The following is a 16470-nucleotide window of genomic DNA, read 5'->3' on the forward strand; positions in this document are numbered from 1 at the left end:
TTAGCAAAAATAATTAAATATCTATAAAATTTTAAAAAAAATATGAAATTCTTAAAGAAATAAAGACATTCACATTTGCAATACAAAAAAAAATTCGAAAAATATATAAAAGAACATTCATTTAGTATAAAAAAGAAACATTTTGATACTTAGCAGAAGAAATATCATATATATTAACTCGTAGAAATTTTAGATTTATCCAAAGATATTTTAGCTGATTTTTGGCTAATACTCTTTTAGTTCTCTAGCATTGTTATTTTCTTAATGTGGAATAGCCAATAAAATTAAAGGCTCTAGTGTGTAATACTTGCAATGGTAGTGACAAATGACATGTGCTATCTATAGTCTTTATTCTTGAAATTTTCTATCTAAATTCTTATGCCCTGGCCTCGTTCTTCTAGTTAATAGGATTGGGACATTGTTTAGCTAATAATTATGAGCCCTTCGATAACAAAGAATTAATTAGGAAGTATGTGACACTAAAAGAGCACAACGAGATATAAAATTATGTGGGGAGATGAAGTATAAATAAAAATATTGTATTTTGAGATATTTATTATAAGAAAAATGTTGAATTTATCGTTGGATTCAGCGTCATAAATTTGTGACGTATTTATTGGCGGATTCAATTTTTCGACAATAAATTCGCAAGTAATAATTGAAAAAAAAATTGGCGCGATGATTACTGTGATTTAGGGTTGGATTTTTCCGATAGTAAACTTAATTAGTGCAACGCTATATTTTGGTCACTTGTTGATTCGTTATCGACAGTAATTTTATCCTAAATTCGAACCGAAAATCTTCTCTTCCTTCATTTCGAATTACACACTCTCTCTTCTCACTCTCCCATCTCTCACACTCTCTCTAACTCTCTCGTCTCTCCTTTAACGTCATCTCTGGCAGTTCCCTCCAACAGTTTTTTTCGACAGAAGTGGGAGAAGGTTGCCTTGTTGGCACCTTCTCGAAATATTTGTTTGTTGAAAAATTGCGGAACAATAAAGGGTTGCGCACAAAAACAACTAAAAATTGATTAAATTTAAATGTCTGCTTGTTTTAATTAATGCTTGCAACTGTTTCCTATGTGAAATTTTAACAAAATCTTTTGGTTGAGGTATCTTAATTAAGAGAAAATTAAGCCAAATTTTCGTTAAAACACTTGTTTAGTTTGTTAAAAAAATGAAAATTAAATTTGGAGGAGGCTTCTAATTATAAATGAAATTCGGTCAAAATTTCTAAAACACCTAAATATAATTGAATGGTGAAATTAAAAACAAAAATCTTTTTGGTATTGAATGAATAATAGTCATGAAATGCAAAATTTAAATCGGATTTAAAGTTCATAAATTAGTTCAAATTTGATTTAAATTACTAAAGATAAGAAGTCTAATCAGAATCAAATTTAAATTTAATTTTGATATACTCCATAATGTAGCTCTTCCTACTTGACTTCTTGTATGTTAAGTAATTTTTGAGTTTGAACTAATTCCAACTAATTTTGTTAGAGGAGGTTTAGATTTAAAAAACTCTTTCTACTTGACTTTTTGAAGCTGAACTAGTTCCAACTCTCTACAAGCATTAGTATTTCTTTTAAGGTGTTTTTTAAGTAGAATCTGAGTTGTAGGTTGTGATATATTTTTGCTATTATATTATTTTTGTGACATATGTGTTTGCTGGTATGCTTTTTGCAGATATAACGACAGGCAAAGGTGTCACCAATGGCCTTATAGTCGGGATAGAGGGATGGTGTCTACTGATACCCTTGGGACTTTTTTACTCTGACTATCTCTGAGACGTCACAGGTAATGGGTGCACAGGATCAATCGTTCATCAAGATCTTTAACTCTAACTACGTGGCTCTTTCTGCTACGCCACTCTCGTCACCAGGAAGTCATCTGGATGCTTTATCAGAGTAGATTCTTCCACCACCTCCATTCGCTCAATAGTCTATTACTTCGACAATGACACCACTTCCAATGACAAACATTGTGGTGCTAAAATTCTCTCACAAATCTCATCTAGATGCTCCTTTACCATTGCTCGCATACGAATCTCATCTATAGTTGACCTCTTATAATTTTTTTATATTACTCTAAACAAATTTAATTATTACGTATTATATTTTGATTATTTTATTATGATATGTTTGATTATATTTGAAAATTAATTACTTAATTAAAAAAATTTGTAAATTAACATATATAGATATACACAAATATGTAATAACTTAAGAATTTAATTTTGTTATATTATTGATATAAAATAATTTTATATACATCTAATTAAGTTATAATATATCAATAAAAATAATTATTTTTTATATTTTTGTGTGAATAATTTTTTTTAAATATATAATTAAATAACGATATAAAATATTTTATGCTAGATAATTAATTTTAAATATACATAGAATATTTTGATCTTGAGAACTATTTTAGAGGTTTAATCCATATACATTTTTATTTGATATGTCAATCTTTTCTGTCAACAAAAGCAAAGTAGAGCTTATCATATATTTTTGTAAGAGTTTAATATTGATGCACTTATACAATTATACAATCATATCTGTTTTTTTTTTTAATGATCATTATGTAGTTAATATGAAAAGTGATATGCATAAAACTATTTACACTAACTATACATCAAAATTATATTCATTCTTATAATAAGTTTAATTTTGTTTTATGAACTGAAGTGTAGTCTTTCAAATTGCTTTGTCAGGAATTTTGCTATGCCTCCAAGGATGTTTTTGTTTCTTTCCTTTTAACCTTAATTCTTTAATTCTCTTCTTATTCTTTCAAATTATTTTTTCATCTGAATCTATTCCTTACAATTTTTTTCTTTTTTTACTTTTTTAATCCTTTTTATCTTTCTCTCATTCTATTCTCTAAGGTAGCGTTTGGTGGAGAGACAGAGACAGAAAGACTGAGACTGAGAGACAGAGACTAAGAGACAGGGATTGAAATAAATCTCAGTATTCTATTTGGTATAAAATGGGAGACAGAAATCGAAACAAGAATGAAACTCTAATTTAATTTGCACAAAGGGTAAAATTGGAATTAATTAATTGAAATGAAAGTATTTTAGGTATAAAATGTTATTAAAGTTTCAGTCTCCATCTCTAAAAATTTCAGTCCCTGTGTTCCTACTTTTTGGAGGTACTGAAATACTAAAATTTTAGATACAGAGACATAAATTTTAGTACCAATTTCTGAACTAACAAACACGATACTGAGTCTTAGTCTCTCAGTCTCTGTCTCAGTACCTCAAAACAAACGCTACCTAAGAGACTGGAAGCATGTATAGAACTTGTGGCCAAGAAGATATGTGTTGAATAAAAGCTAATTGCTGATTAGAAGGTGGAGGGTGCCAGCCGGTCAATGACATCCCGAGACCCATGAGAATGTTATTGTGAAATTGTCGGGGTTTGAGGAGACATGTAGTAGTTCACAACCTTAAAGGAATTGTTCAATCCTACTCTCCCGAATTGATTTTTCTTTGTGAAACAAAAAATAATCTCGACAGGTAGAAGAAAAATTCAGGGCTTGTGGCAATTATAATTGGCAAATTGTTGATCCTTCTAATAATGCGGATGGACTTGCGTTGGCATGGAAGGATGACTTTGTTCAGATTTTCAGTTGTTCTGAGTGCTGCCTTGATAAAAGATGTCCCTCTCAACATTGAATAGAACTTTGTAGGCATTTATTTAAACTGCAATGAGAATATTTTTGGCTATCCCAATTTTAAGAAATATCTTTGGTGCTCTCCTAAATCCAAGTTAAATAAGTTATTGTTGGTGATTTCAATTTTATTATTGATCAAGTTGAAAAACTTGGTAGTAATCCTAAATCTCATTCTTCCATTGCTGCCTTTAATTACTTTATTGGAGATAACTCATTGATTGATTTGAGAATGGTGGGTAGACCATTTACTTGGAGTAATAGACGCAAGAAAAGTGAACTAATTTAGGAAAGGCTTGACAGAATGCTTGTTGATGAATCTTGGTCCTAATTATACTCTCATCCCACGGTCTTTAAACTATCAGAGACAGATTCTGATCACGCTCCCCTCTTTTTGAACACTAACTACCAATTAGAGAGATCAAAGAGGAGATTCAAATTTCAATCCTGCTGGTTTGGTGAAGAATAAATTCGTAACTTCATCAGTGGGGTCTGGGACTCAGATATTGAATGTTCAGCATGTTCAGATTATTTCTAAAGTTTAAATTGGTTAGACACCGATTGGTTCTCAGGTAAAGAACAATTCTACTAATTCTAAAAAGAAGATTGTAGAAGTTACTTCCCTTCTAGAACAAAAGCAGACATCAGACATCATGGGAGACACTGGATTACTTGAGCTTAAACAACGGCTTAAAAAAGCATATTTGGACGAAAAATTTTATTAAAAAGACAAATCTAGAATTAAATGACTGAAGGAAGGAGACCAAAATTCAAACTTCTTCCGTCAAAAATTTAAATCTAGAATTAGAAGAAATAAAATATGGCATCTGCAGAAGGATAAAGGGGATATGGCAATAACCAATGCTGATATTGTTAAGGTGGCTAAGAACTACTTTAAGAATATTTTTACATCTTCTAAGCAGGCGGATCCTGGCCTTTTTTCACAAACTTTGAGTCTAAGATTACAGATAACATGAATCATAGGCTCAGAAGACATGTTTCTATGGAGGAGGTAAAAAGAGCTATTTTTAGAATTTTAGTATTCACCCTTGGAGTGCACCAGGAGAGGACAGTATAACGGCTAAATTCTTCCAATTCTACTGGGATATAGTGGAGAAGACGTGTTTTGAACTGTGAGGAGTTTCTTTGCTGGAGGTAGAATTTTAAAAAGTTTTAAATACATAAATATATGTCTAGTGCCAAAAATTTTAAATGTGAGTGATATGACTCAGATAAATTCCATCAGTTTATCCTCTGTTGTCTACAAAATCATTTCAAAGGTACTGGTCCACAAACTCTAAGGGTGTACGAACAAGGTAATTAACCCTATTCAAAGTGCATTCTTAAATAAACTTATTTCTGATAACATTCTTATAGCACACGAATGTATGCACTATCTTAAACAAAAAAATTGAGGCTTGAAATATGAAATGACACTCAAGTTTGATATGAGTAAAGTTTACGACAGAGTAGAGTGGCATTTCCTATGGTTTATTATGGAGAAGTTGGGTTTTGAATTGAGATTCATTGACTGAATTTGTGAATTGTTGACAACTATTTTTTACTCTATTGTTGTGGACGGTTAACCCTATGATTTTTTTAAACCAAATAGAGGCTGACCCTCTATCCTCTTTTCTTTTCTTATTATGTGCACAAAGACTTTCCTTCTTACTGTACAAAACAAAGCAAAATAGTCTCATTTAAAAAATTCAGATAAATAGAATATACTCTACTATAAATCACTTGTTATTCGCTGATGATTCCATTCTATTCGCTAAAGCTTCAAAAAATAATTATGCCTCTATTCTAAAATTATTGGAATCTTATGAAACCTTCAGTGGGCTAAGATTTAATCTTAATAAATTGGCCATATTCTTCAGTAATAACATTCTAGAGTTGATTAGAACCTCCCTAGCAACCCAATTGAATATTTTTCACATAGGTGCACAGGATAAATATTTGGGTCTACTTTCTCTTATTAACCGCTCTAAGAAAGCAACCTTCTATTCAATCAAATATAAGTTTCTCAAATGGACACAAGGATAGAAAATGTTTTTGTTATCTAATGGAGAAAGACATGTATTATTCTGAACAGGTGGTGAAGCCATACCAATATACACATTATCATATTTTAAACTTTTGGACAGCTTGCTAAATGAAATTCATAGTATTTTAACCCAGTTCTGATGGGAGAAGAAATGTTCTGAAAGACGAATGGTGTGGATTAGTTGGGATAAGATTAGTAGGCCTAAGAAAGAAGGCAGACTTAGTTTTAAAGATCTCAGGACTCAAAACCTGGCTCTTTTGGATAAACAGTAATGAAAAATCGTGACTCAAGTTAACTCTATTCTTTCTAGAATACTTAATGGTAAATACTTTAGATTTAATTCTATTCTTATAGTAGAAGTAGGAACTTTATCTTCTTGGGGTTGGCAAAGTATTCTTGAAGGAAGACGAGTTGTAGAAAAATACATTAGTTGAAAAGTAAGTTCTAGTGATATCTGAATCTTCGGTGAACCATGACTCCCTCCTCCTTACTCCTTCACTGTTCCACCATATGTGGCACTATTATCAGATAGTTATCATTTGTTATGGGTGAAAGACCTATTTTTGTCAAATAAATAGTGGAACTAAGTATTAATCTCAAATCCTTTCCCTCCAGAAATTGCTTAGCGAATTCTCTACATAACCTCAGGAGAAAGTGAAGACACAATTCAATGGGTAATGAATAGAGTAAAAACATATGATGTTACATTAAGGTACAGGATTGCTTACCAATTTTACCATACCTCCATTAAATTGTGTCCAAATTTCATGCAACAGATGTCAGTTGGAGCCATTTATGGAAGCTGAAAATCGCTCACAAGATTTTGTTCTTTGCGTAAAAAATCTTCCATAGTAAGTTTTCTGTTTAATTTCTCATCCACCAGCGGTTTCCATCGCTCAGGCAACTTGTCCAATCTGCAAGTCAACTCTATAATCACTCAAGCACTATCTATTTTTTTTGTGGAGACGCTAATCTAGTGTGGAAGAAGAGTTATTTAGCTTATCTCATTCCAAACGATATATCATAGATGTTCTTTGTTGTTCGATTGGTGAAGGGATTCAGTGTTACAAACTGGACTTTAAGAAATAAGTCCTCTAAAAGTTCGACTGGTTTTAATTATAGTTTGGAATATTTAGAAAAAGAGGTGTCAACGAGTCTTTGAATATGTCTAGAAGTCTCCGAAAAAGTGCTAGCAACATGGCTTAAGTTGAATGAGAAACTATTTATTTTACTTTAAGCATCGTGTTCTAAAGTCTCTTCTATATCTACTTTTTCATATTATTTTTTCTTACAATTTCAATATGTTCATGCATATTTATAAATTCTCATTTTTTATTTTTTTTGTCTTGACTTTTAGACATTATATTTTTTTTCTATTTTATAAAATATCACTATTATCTTTTGAAAAAAAAAAAAGTTTTTGTTTTAGTTTAAAATTAAACTTATATTATTAGAAAGAGAGAGATACACAATGGAAGCTGAAACTATGCACCAGTGTTGTTCTTAGAAGACGCTTCGCTCGTACTAGGGTTTTCAGTTCACTCTCTGATTCTTCTCAATCTCACCCTCCACTTTCATCACTCCCATCACCATCTCATTCATTCAATCCTTTCTCATTTTTCACAATCTCATCTCATCCCGTTCCATCGCCTTCTTCCATCTTCACTCTATCTGCCAATAGGTAAGAGGGAAAAAAAACGGTGCTTTCAGCTTTCTCTTTCTCGTTTATTTTACACAACATATGCATTTCATTCTTCACCTAACTGTTTATTACGATTATCATTGTAATTACATTACTACGTCTATATGATAATGTGGATTATTGCAGAGGCAGTTGAGGATTGAGAGAAGAAGGAGAATGGGAGAAGGGAGAGATGGGGATTGGGATTGTAGCAGCTGCAACAACAGAAACTACGCATTCAGATCATTCTGTAACCGTTGCAAGCAGCCACGGATCCTTGTCGATACCAAAACCCCTTCTGATTCCAAGTGGCTACCTCGAATTGGTGATTGGATCTGCACTGGTTAGACCTCCTATCCTCTCTTGTCAATTTTATCTCTGTTTGCTTTACTAATTGTTTTTGAATGTGGAGAGATTTTACAAATTGATTGGATACTGAACAGAACTGAGATAGTGGGTTGAGTAATGTTTTTTGAATCTAACAATTGAGGGGCACCGTCGCCACATACTCTCATCGACTGTTGGATTGGATGTATGGAGCGCATGTTCCATCCAATGGTGGATGGGAGTCTCTGGCCATAGTGTCATGTTAACATTTCTCATATGATATTCATGCTTTGCGGTTTGTGCCTATATGTTTGTATATTTGAATTCAATGTTGTTAGTGGGGATAAGATACAGAAATGAAATGAAAATAAGCAAAATTAGTCACTAAACATCACTTGTTCAGTTCACTAATGACCAACTAGCTCTTTGAATTTGGCTCATATATTATGCGGCGACACTTGCAAGCTTGAATTTGAGTGTTCTGGAAGCTGGAAATTGAATGGAGATTAAAATCCAAATCCAGGGTATTGACTACAACATAGGCTAGCTTTATCATGTAATTAGTTTTAGAACCTGATTTCTCTCAAGGATAGTGATTTTAGAACCTTATGTAGTCAACACCACGAATTGAGTTGTGCATTTCCTTTGTTATTTTAGGGTTTCCCGTTAGTTGACAAAATCATGAACAGCTTAGCATTGCATTTGATGTTTTATTTTTGGCTTATGATCTTGTATTGAACTTTAAGATGAAGAACATGCTGTCAACTAGGTTGAGATATTTGTGCTTTTGTATGTGTATTTTTGTGTGAAATGGACGGGTTGGTGTGCGTGGGACGTGTTGGTGTGCGTATGCTTGGCTTCCTTTCCCTCTGGATGCTTTGTGGGGATGGATTTTATACTATGGATCAATAGGCTGCACTAACAACAATTATGCATCAAGAGAGAGGTGCAAGAAGTGCGGACAACCAAAGGAGATAGCAGCTATGCCAGCAATTGCAATGACCGGGGCATCTTTCCCTGCTTATCCAAATTACTTCTCCAGGGCTCCTGGGGGACCAGATCAAAAGTTGAATATTGGATTGATTGGCAATGGTGCCGGTGCTCCACCTCAGTCACTCCACTTAGGTTCCAATTGGTCGATGTTAGGATCAGATAAGTATGGTGTCCAACCACTTCCCCTATGGCTGCTTGGTGCAAATTATAGCTCTGGACTTCCTATTGAAAATTCCAACAGTCAAAACCTATCTGTACCAAAGGGGTGGCGGAATGGGGATTGGATCTGTAATTGTGGCTTCCATAATTACTCTTCGCGCTCGCAGGTAGAGTCTTGAATTCTACTTATAAATTATAAATGATGTAGAATTACACAAGCACTGAAGTATTCATTTTTTAAGTTTGATATGTTTCTATGTTGAATCTTTTTGCAGTGTAAAAAATGCGACGCTTTTCCACCTGGTATGCCTTTCTTTCTTTTTTAAGTTAGTGTATATATTATAGGTGCAAGATACATAAGGTGTTCCTTCTGGGAACATTGCAGTACTACAGAGATATTTTTGGTAAAAATGAAATTTTCTGTGGTGATTGATGTTAACTTCATGCTGTTTACACTTATTTGGTTCAAAGCACTTGGGACAAAACGGTTAGCTTCTGAAGAATTGGTTGATGACTGGGACAAGAAGAGATTGAACGTGGGACCTGTAAGAACTTTTTTGGGGCTTTAATTGAATTTCTAATTCTTCTGTGATTTTAGATCTCGTTTGTCATCATAGCTAATGCTCTTTCTCTTTGAATTTCTTATTCCCTTTACACTTATTGTGCAGACTAATGACCAAGTAGTAGGAACAAGCGGAGATCCAAAACCTGGAGTGCTCCCGTCATTTCCTAGCATAAACTCAAGCATAGCTTCAACGTTGCCAATACCGACGCTATTTCCACCTCAAGTTTCTACACCTGCACTCCTTGGAAAAGGGTAATTTCCTCTGACTCTCACATAAGCTCAATATAATATTGAAGACATTTTTTTTGTGTTTGTCAACTCTTAAATGATGATATTATACACTCCTACTCCTAGCATTATTACTTAATTACTTTTATCTGTTTGAATTAACAGAGCAAAGCAATGGCGTAGCGGAGATTGGATGTGCACAAATTGCAACAACCATAATTATGCTTCCAGATTACAGTGTAACAGGTGAATTACTCTGCTATTATTTTTAGATTTGAAGAGGTAGGAACTTGAATACACTCTGATTAAAGATAAGATCATGTAAGCCACCGTCTAACACGTTCTTATTTCCCATTAACACACTTCTCTGAATTATCAATTCTCATCATTTACAGGTGTAAAACTCAGAGAGTTTCACCCACGCAACCCAGCAATGCATTGTAATATTGATTTCATTTCTTAATTATTGTTGCTTGCATTAATTATAAGGAATTTTGTCTTGATTTTCTAGTGTGTATTTTTGTGAGCAAAAGGATGATATTCCAGAATACCGTTTATATTTGCACAAGAGATGAATGGTTGGTGGCATTGTATCTTTCAAGTTTTTTATTAAAAGAATTGGATTAGTTTTGACTTTTGATTATTATTCCATTTGCCTATCCCTCATATATCAGTTCTTTGTTTCTCTTAAATTCGGTTATTATATTAATATGTTTGGGTTCACTAGTATGTGACTTGCTTGAGTTCATTTTGCCCTCGGCCTTAATATATACGACTGGGAAAATATTTACAGCAACTGATATACATGAATCTTTCATTCGGATATTGTCTTTGATATAGGTATGCAATGATAGTAGGAATCATTTGGTCGTAGAGATAAAGACATGAACATATACACAATTTACAATTTGTGTCCTAAAGATAGAAAATCTGTGTCGCTGTCTCCTTGTCGCTTTATCTCTGCAATTTTGTCTAGAATCCAAACGCAGTCAAATCCTTGAACCCTGCAGAGCAGAGAGCAGTTAGAGGTGGGTACACAGGCCGAAACCTGAGTTAAATATTAAGAGACCAGAACAGTTCAATTTGCAAAATAAATGGGTTGTTTAAACCGCTTTTGGTCCATGGGTTCACGGATCAACTTTAGGGCTAAAAATGGATAGGGTAGGGTAGAATTTAGATTATGTTCTAATTTTATTTGCAGGTTTAAATTCTCTCTAAAATTCAAATATGTCTTATCCGAAAGTTGAGAATCTTTCGATTCTAATTTTACGTATGCCCTAAAGTTCCACACTTGCACTTATTCGACCCTAGCAGTAATGTAACAAATCAAAATTTTTCAATCGAACACAATATTTAATTATTTCATATTTTATAAACATACTAATAAAATAGAAAATACAAAATTAAATTTATATTAAAATTAAAAGTAACAAAATCATAATAAATTTCATATTAAAATTACAAAAAAGAGAGAATGTGGGTTTAATCTTCATCTATTTCATTATACATGTATAATAATTTTTTTTTTATTTTATTCTTAAAGATTTTTACTCGTTATGAAATATTTGTAGAATGGTTAATACATAAACTTGCGAAAAGAAAAAAAAAGAATATGGTATATATACAATAAAGGATAAATTATAAATTTTTGTCTCTAATATATCAAAATTCTTTACTGTTTAACTTAGTTAAACTTTATTTTTAATTTTGAAATAAATTTTAATTTTATTATTTAATAATATTATTTTTTTACAATAAATAGTTATTTAATATTTTTTAATTACATCTAAGTAAATTACTCTTAATCACATTACTCTTATTCTAAATAAATTTATTTCTTAATTTTACTCTTAATCACATTACTTTCATTCTAAGTACATTTATTTTTTATTAAGAGCAAAATTAAAAATTAAATTAAATAATTATCTATTGTAAAAAAATTAAAATTATTGAAGGAAAAAAAATAAAATTTATTTAAAAGTTAAAAATAAAATTTAATTAAATTAAATATTAAAGAAGTTTAGTATATTAGAGACAAGAAGGTATAATTTATACTTTATTGTATATGTGCTATACTCTTTTTTACATGTGACTTTTCATAATTCAAAAGTAAGAATCATCCAAGTTTCCTATATGAATCAAATTTGTAATGAACTGTGAGTCAAATTTGAATTAAAAATATCTGTATAGATACACATGATAAATGAACTTTGACTGTCCTGAAATTAAAAAATAGCTATTTGAAATTATAAATGATATATATCACCCTCTGACCCCTCATGAATCATTCCAGTTTTTTATCTGAGTCAAATTTGTGATAGACTGTGAGTCAAATTTGAATTATAAATATTTGAATGGACACACATGATAAATGAACTTTGACTGTCCTGAAATTAAGAAAAAATAGCTATTTGAAATTTTAAAGGATAAATATCACTTCTGACCTCTCATGAATCATTCAAGTTCTCTATCAGAGTCAAATTTGTAATGGATTATGAATCAAATTTGAATGTATGGACACACATGATAAATGAACTTTGACCGTCCTGAAATTAAAAAAAAAAATAGCTATTTGAAACTATAAACGATAAATATCACCTCTGGCCTCTCATGAATCATTCAAGTTCCCTATCTGAGTCAAATTTGTAATAGACTGAGTCAAATTTAAATTATAAATATCTATATGGACACACATAATAAATGAACCTTGACTGTCTTGAAATTGTGACTGCTAGTTAACCTTTTCAACAATATTTGAAGAGAGATCTCTCATTCTTCTTCTTCTTTTATGTGAACACTCAAGTGCTTTATACATCTATTTATATCACCTCTGACTTCTCATGAATCATTCAAGTTTTCTATGTGAGTCAAATTTATAATGGACTGTATGTGAGTCAAATTTAAATTATAAATATCTGTATGGACACATATGATAAATGAACCTTGACTGTCCTGAAATTATGATTGTTGGTTAACCTTTTCAATAGTAATTTGTAACATACTATAAGTCTAATTTGAATTATAAATATCTGAATGAACACACATAATAAATAAACTTTGACTGTCCTGAAATTGTGACTACTGATTAACCTTTTTAATAGAATTTGAAGAGAGATCTCTCATTCTTACTCTTCTTTCATGTGAACACTCAAGTGCTTTATACATTTATATATATCACATCTCATGAATCATTCAAGTTTTCTATGTGAGTCAAATTTTTAATGGACTGTGAGTTAAATTTAAATTATAAATATCTGTATAGACACACATGATAAATGAATCTTGACTGTCCTAAAATTGTGACGGCTGTTGCCTGTTAATCTTTTCAATAGTATTTGAAGAGAAATCTCTCACTTTTACTCTTCTTTCATGTAAACACTCAAATGTATTATACATCTATATATATCATCTTTAACCTCTCATAAATCATTCAATCTCTCTACGTGTGTTGTTGACAAGTTCCCTGTAAGCATTTTTTGTCTGCAAAATCTCCGAAAACTGGAAAATGAAACAATCAATTGAATCCATTGTGAATGAGTTGATGTTAAATGTGAAATAGAAGAAAAATATGTTGGTTAGATTATTCTTCTTTCTTATTGAGAATATTACAATTAGGAATCAAGATAACTCAACTGTACATTTAAATGCAAATGACTAAATTACTCATTGTGATATGCCTTAATTAATGTTCATGAGTTATCTGGCCTTTGCTTCTGTTAAAATTGTTTCTGTTTAAAACCATTCCAATAAAAAGATTTATAGTTGATTAACTTGTTGTTTACTTGTTCCTTTTTCAGCCAATACCATGGGTTTGAGCTCAGATTCGGAACAAGTTCCAAAGCCTGCGCGTTCAGGAGAATATGCTTCGACGCCAATCTCTAGAAATACTTCTGCTCATCTGCTGAGTGTAAACTTTTGAATTTTTCTCATATAATATTGCCTTTCAACAGTTTAGTTTGATTCTTGCATGTATGTATCAATGTATGTTTATTACATGATATAGGCGTGGTGGGTGCTGAAGAAGATTCCCAAGCGAAGCAACTTCCCCAAAAGGAGATCAATCTTCCTCGCCGTTTCTCAAAGCGCCTTGCTGGAATTCAGCTTGATCCAGTGCCGGAACTTGTAACAAGAAGCCGAGCAGTCCGAGGTGCAGCCAAGTCTGAAAATGCAGCAAACATGTCAAAGTCAACTAAGTTGTCTACTCCTGAATCGAGCAGCCAGCCGCGTATTGAGATCAGGTTACCTTTTCCAGTCCAATGCTTTGTAAACCATCATTTGGCGCACTCCACACCACAGATAGCAGCAGGGATGCCGCAAACCTTTCAAACACCACAGACAAAAGAAAATACTACAGAAGACGCCACGGCGCCAGGCAGGGCGGCGAAGGCGGGACAGCACCAGGCAGACGAGCACCCAGCGGAAACAGGGCTAAGGAAGCAACAAAGAAAGGCGAGGAGAGAGCGATAATGACTGGTTTTGAGACCTTTTGTTCATCATTTTCGGAGCAACTTTGATGATGAGGGAAGAAGAACAACAAACACAGATTATATTACTAATTTAGTATGTTTGTTGTTTAAAGAGTAAGTTATAAGAATTTGGAGATAGAAAAAGAGTGACAAAATATTTATTTTTATTTGTGTTATTTTAATTTTATTAAGAGATTGATAATTATGTTATTTGTAATTTTATATTAAATTTTTTATTTATATTTTTAATTTTATATTTATTAATTTATATTGAATATGGAATGATAGAATTTTATATTTATTTAAAAAATTTTAATTTTTTTATGGATAGAGTGCGTGTAAAATAGAATTTAGAACTTTAAGATGCGAGTAGAGTTAGGATTGAGAAATTCTCAACTCGTAGGTAGAGTAAGATTAAATTTTAAAAAAATTTTCAATTCACAAATAAAGTTAAGGTAAAATATAAACCATATCTTATCCTACTCTATTTTAACGATTGTGAGTCTTATATGTAAAATTATTTTTTTATTAAAACATATCTTTTGTAAAGTAAAAGCAAGTTTTTTTAAAAAAGTTGATAATTGTATTTTTTAAAATTTATATTTTAGTGTTTTTTTTTATTTTAAAAAATTTGTCAAGTACATTAAAATTTTAAAAAAGATAATTTTTTTGTTAAAAAAGATCTTTGACTAAAAATTCATATCATCACAAAAAACGTATTAAATATCAAAATAAAAATAAATAAATACATATCCATAAAAATCAAACTATCAAAGCACATATTCATAGCATATATTATCCTCGTAAACAATACTCAAAAATTTATAAAGAACAAAAAGTATCTAATAGAAGAAATAGTCTATGGTGAAAAAACTTGAAATTGGTTCTTAAAGATAAATTTCACAAATCATTTTATGTGAGTTAAATTTGTAATTGATTGTGAGTCAAATTTAAATTATAAATATTTGTATGGACACACATGATAAATGAATTTTGACTGTCTTAAAATAAAAAAATAGTTATTTAAAATATAAATGATAAATATTTCTTCTGACTTCTCATAAATAATTTAAGTTCCTTATCTGAGTCAAATTTATAATTGACTGTAAGTCCAATTTTAATAATTATGTCAAATACACTTAACGTGACTTAAGAACCATTCAAGTTTTCTATGTGAGTCAAATTTGCAATGGACTGTGAGTCAAATTTAAATTATAAATATCTGTATGAACACACATGATAAATGAACTTTGACTGTCCTAAAATTAAAAAAATAGCTATTTGAAATTATAAATGATAAATATCACCCCTGGCCTCTCAGAAATCATTCAAGTTTCTAATTTGAGTCAAATTTGTAATGGACTCCGAGTCCAGTTTTAATAACTATGCGAAATACACGTGACTTTTCATAATTCAAAAGTAAGAACCATTCAAGTTTCTTATGTGAATCAAACTTGTAATAGATTATGAGTGAAATTTGAATTATAAATATCTATATGGACACACATAATAAATGAACTTTGACGGTTTTAAAATTAAAAAAATAGTTATTTAAAATTATAAATGATAAATATCACCTCTAACCTCTTATAAATCATTCAAATTTTTTATTTGAGTCAAATTTGTAATGGACTGTGACTATGTGATAAGTCAAATTTGAATTATAAATATCTGTCCTGAAATTATGACTACTACTTAACCTTTTCAACAATATTTGAGAAGAGATCTCTCATTCTTACTTTTCTTTCATATGAACATTCAAGTACTTTATACATTTATATATATCACCTCTGATCTGACCTCTAATGAATCATTCAAGTTTTCTATATGAGTCCAATTTGTAATAGTCTGTATGGTAATCAAATTTAAATTATAAACATCTATATGGATACACATGATAAATAAATCTTGATTGTCCTGAAATTGTAATGGTTGGTTAACCTTTTCAATAGATTTTGAGGAAAGATTTCTCATTCGTACTCTTCTTTCATGTGAACTTTATATATCTATAAATATCACTTCTGGTCTCTCATAAATCATTCAAGTTTCCTATGAGTTAAATTTGTAATGAACTGTGAGTCAAATTTAAATTATAAATATCTGTATGGACACACATGATAAGTGAACCTTGACTGTCCTGAAATTGTGACTGCTGATTAACCATTTTAATAGTATTAAAGAGCGATCTCTCATTCTTACTATTCTTTCATGTGAACACTCAAATACTTTATACATCTATATATTCACCTCTGGCCTCTCATAAATCATTCAAGTTTTTTATGTGAGTTAAATTTGTAATGGATTGTGAGTCAAATTTAAATTATAAA

At 31.1% G+C, this 16470-nt stretch overlaps 2 protein-coding genes across 3 annotated transcripts; both read left to right on the forward strand.

Moving 5' to 3' along the window:
- Positions 1-7177: 7177 nt before the first annotated feature.
- Positions 7178-10323, forward strand: LOC107614331 (zinc finger (Ran-binding) family protein). 2 transcript variants are annotated; one of them, XM_016316574.3, is made up of 8 exons: positions 7178-7405; positions 7553-7748; positions 8645-9051; positions 9160-9187; positions 9356-9429; positions 9553-9701; positions 9843-9923; positions 10073-10323. In XM_016316574.3, exons 2-8 carry the CDS (start codon positions 7583-7585, stop codon positions 10119-10121), a joined length of 954 nt encoding a protein of 317 aa, XP_016172060.1. In that variant the 5' UTR covers positions 7178-7405; positions 7553-7582; the 3' UTR covers positions 10122-10323. The 2 variants fall into 2 exon arrangements, with proteins under 2 accessions (XP_016172060.1, XP_016172123.1); XM_016316637.3 differs by having other exon boundaries at positions 7188-7405; positions 8673-9051.
- Positions 10324-13482: 3159 nt separating this feature from the next.
- On the forward strand, positions 13483-14282 carry LOC148575636 (uncharacterized). The gene is made up of 2 exons (XM_088500624.1): positions 13483-13582; positions 13681-14282. The coding sequence occupies exons 1-2, from the start codon at positions 13483-13485 to the stop codon at positions 14142-14144; spliced, it is 564 nt and encodes a 187-aa protein (XP_088356750.1). The 3' UTR covers positions 14145-14282.
- The last annotated feature ends 2188 nt before the right edge of the window (positions 14283-16470 follow it).

The sequence above is a fragment of the Arachis ipaensis genome, chromosome B1, assembly GCF_059453495.1.
Source record: "Arachis ipaensis isolate K30076 ecotype BB chromosome B1, ASM5945349v1, whole genome shotgun sequence".
Classification (NCBI taxonomy): domain Eukaryota; kingdom Viridiplantae; phylum Streptophyta; class Magnoliopsida; order Fabales; family Fabaceae; genus Arachis; species Arachis ipaensis.

Coding starts and splice junctions, on each gene's coding strand:
- LOC148575636 (XM_088500624.1), top strand. CDS start 13,483: ATGGGTTTGAGCTCAGATTCGGAACAAGTTCCAAAGCCTGCGCGTTCA. Junction 13,583..13,680: donor TACTTCTGCTCATCTGCTGA/GTGTAAACTTTT, acceptor TACATGATATAG/GCGTGGTGGGTGCTGAAGAA.
- LOC107614331 (XM_016316574.3), top strand. CDS start 7,583: ATGGGAGAAGGGAGAGATGGGGATTGGGATTGTAGCAGCTGCAACAAC. Junction 7,749..8,644: donor TGGTGATTGGATCTGCACTG/GTTAGACCTCCT, acceptor ATGGATCAATAG/GCTGCACTAACAACAATTAT. Junction 9,430..9,552: donor AGAGATTGAACGTGGGACCT/GTAAGAACTTTT, acceptor CTTATTGTGCAG/ACTAATGACCAAGTAGTAGG.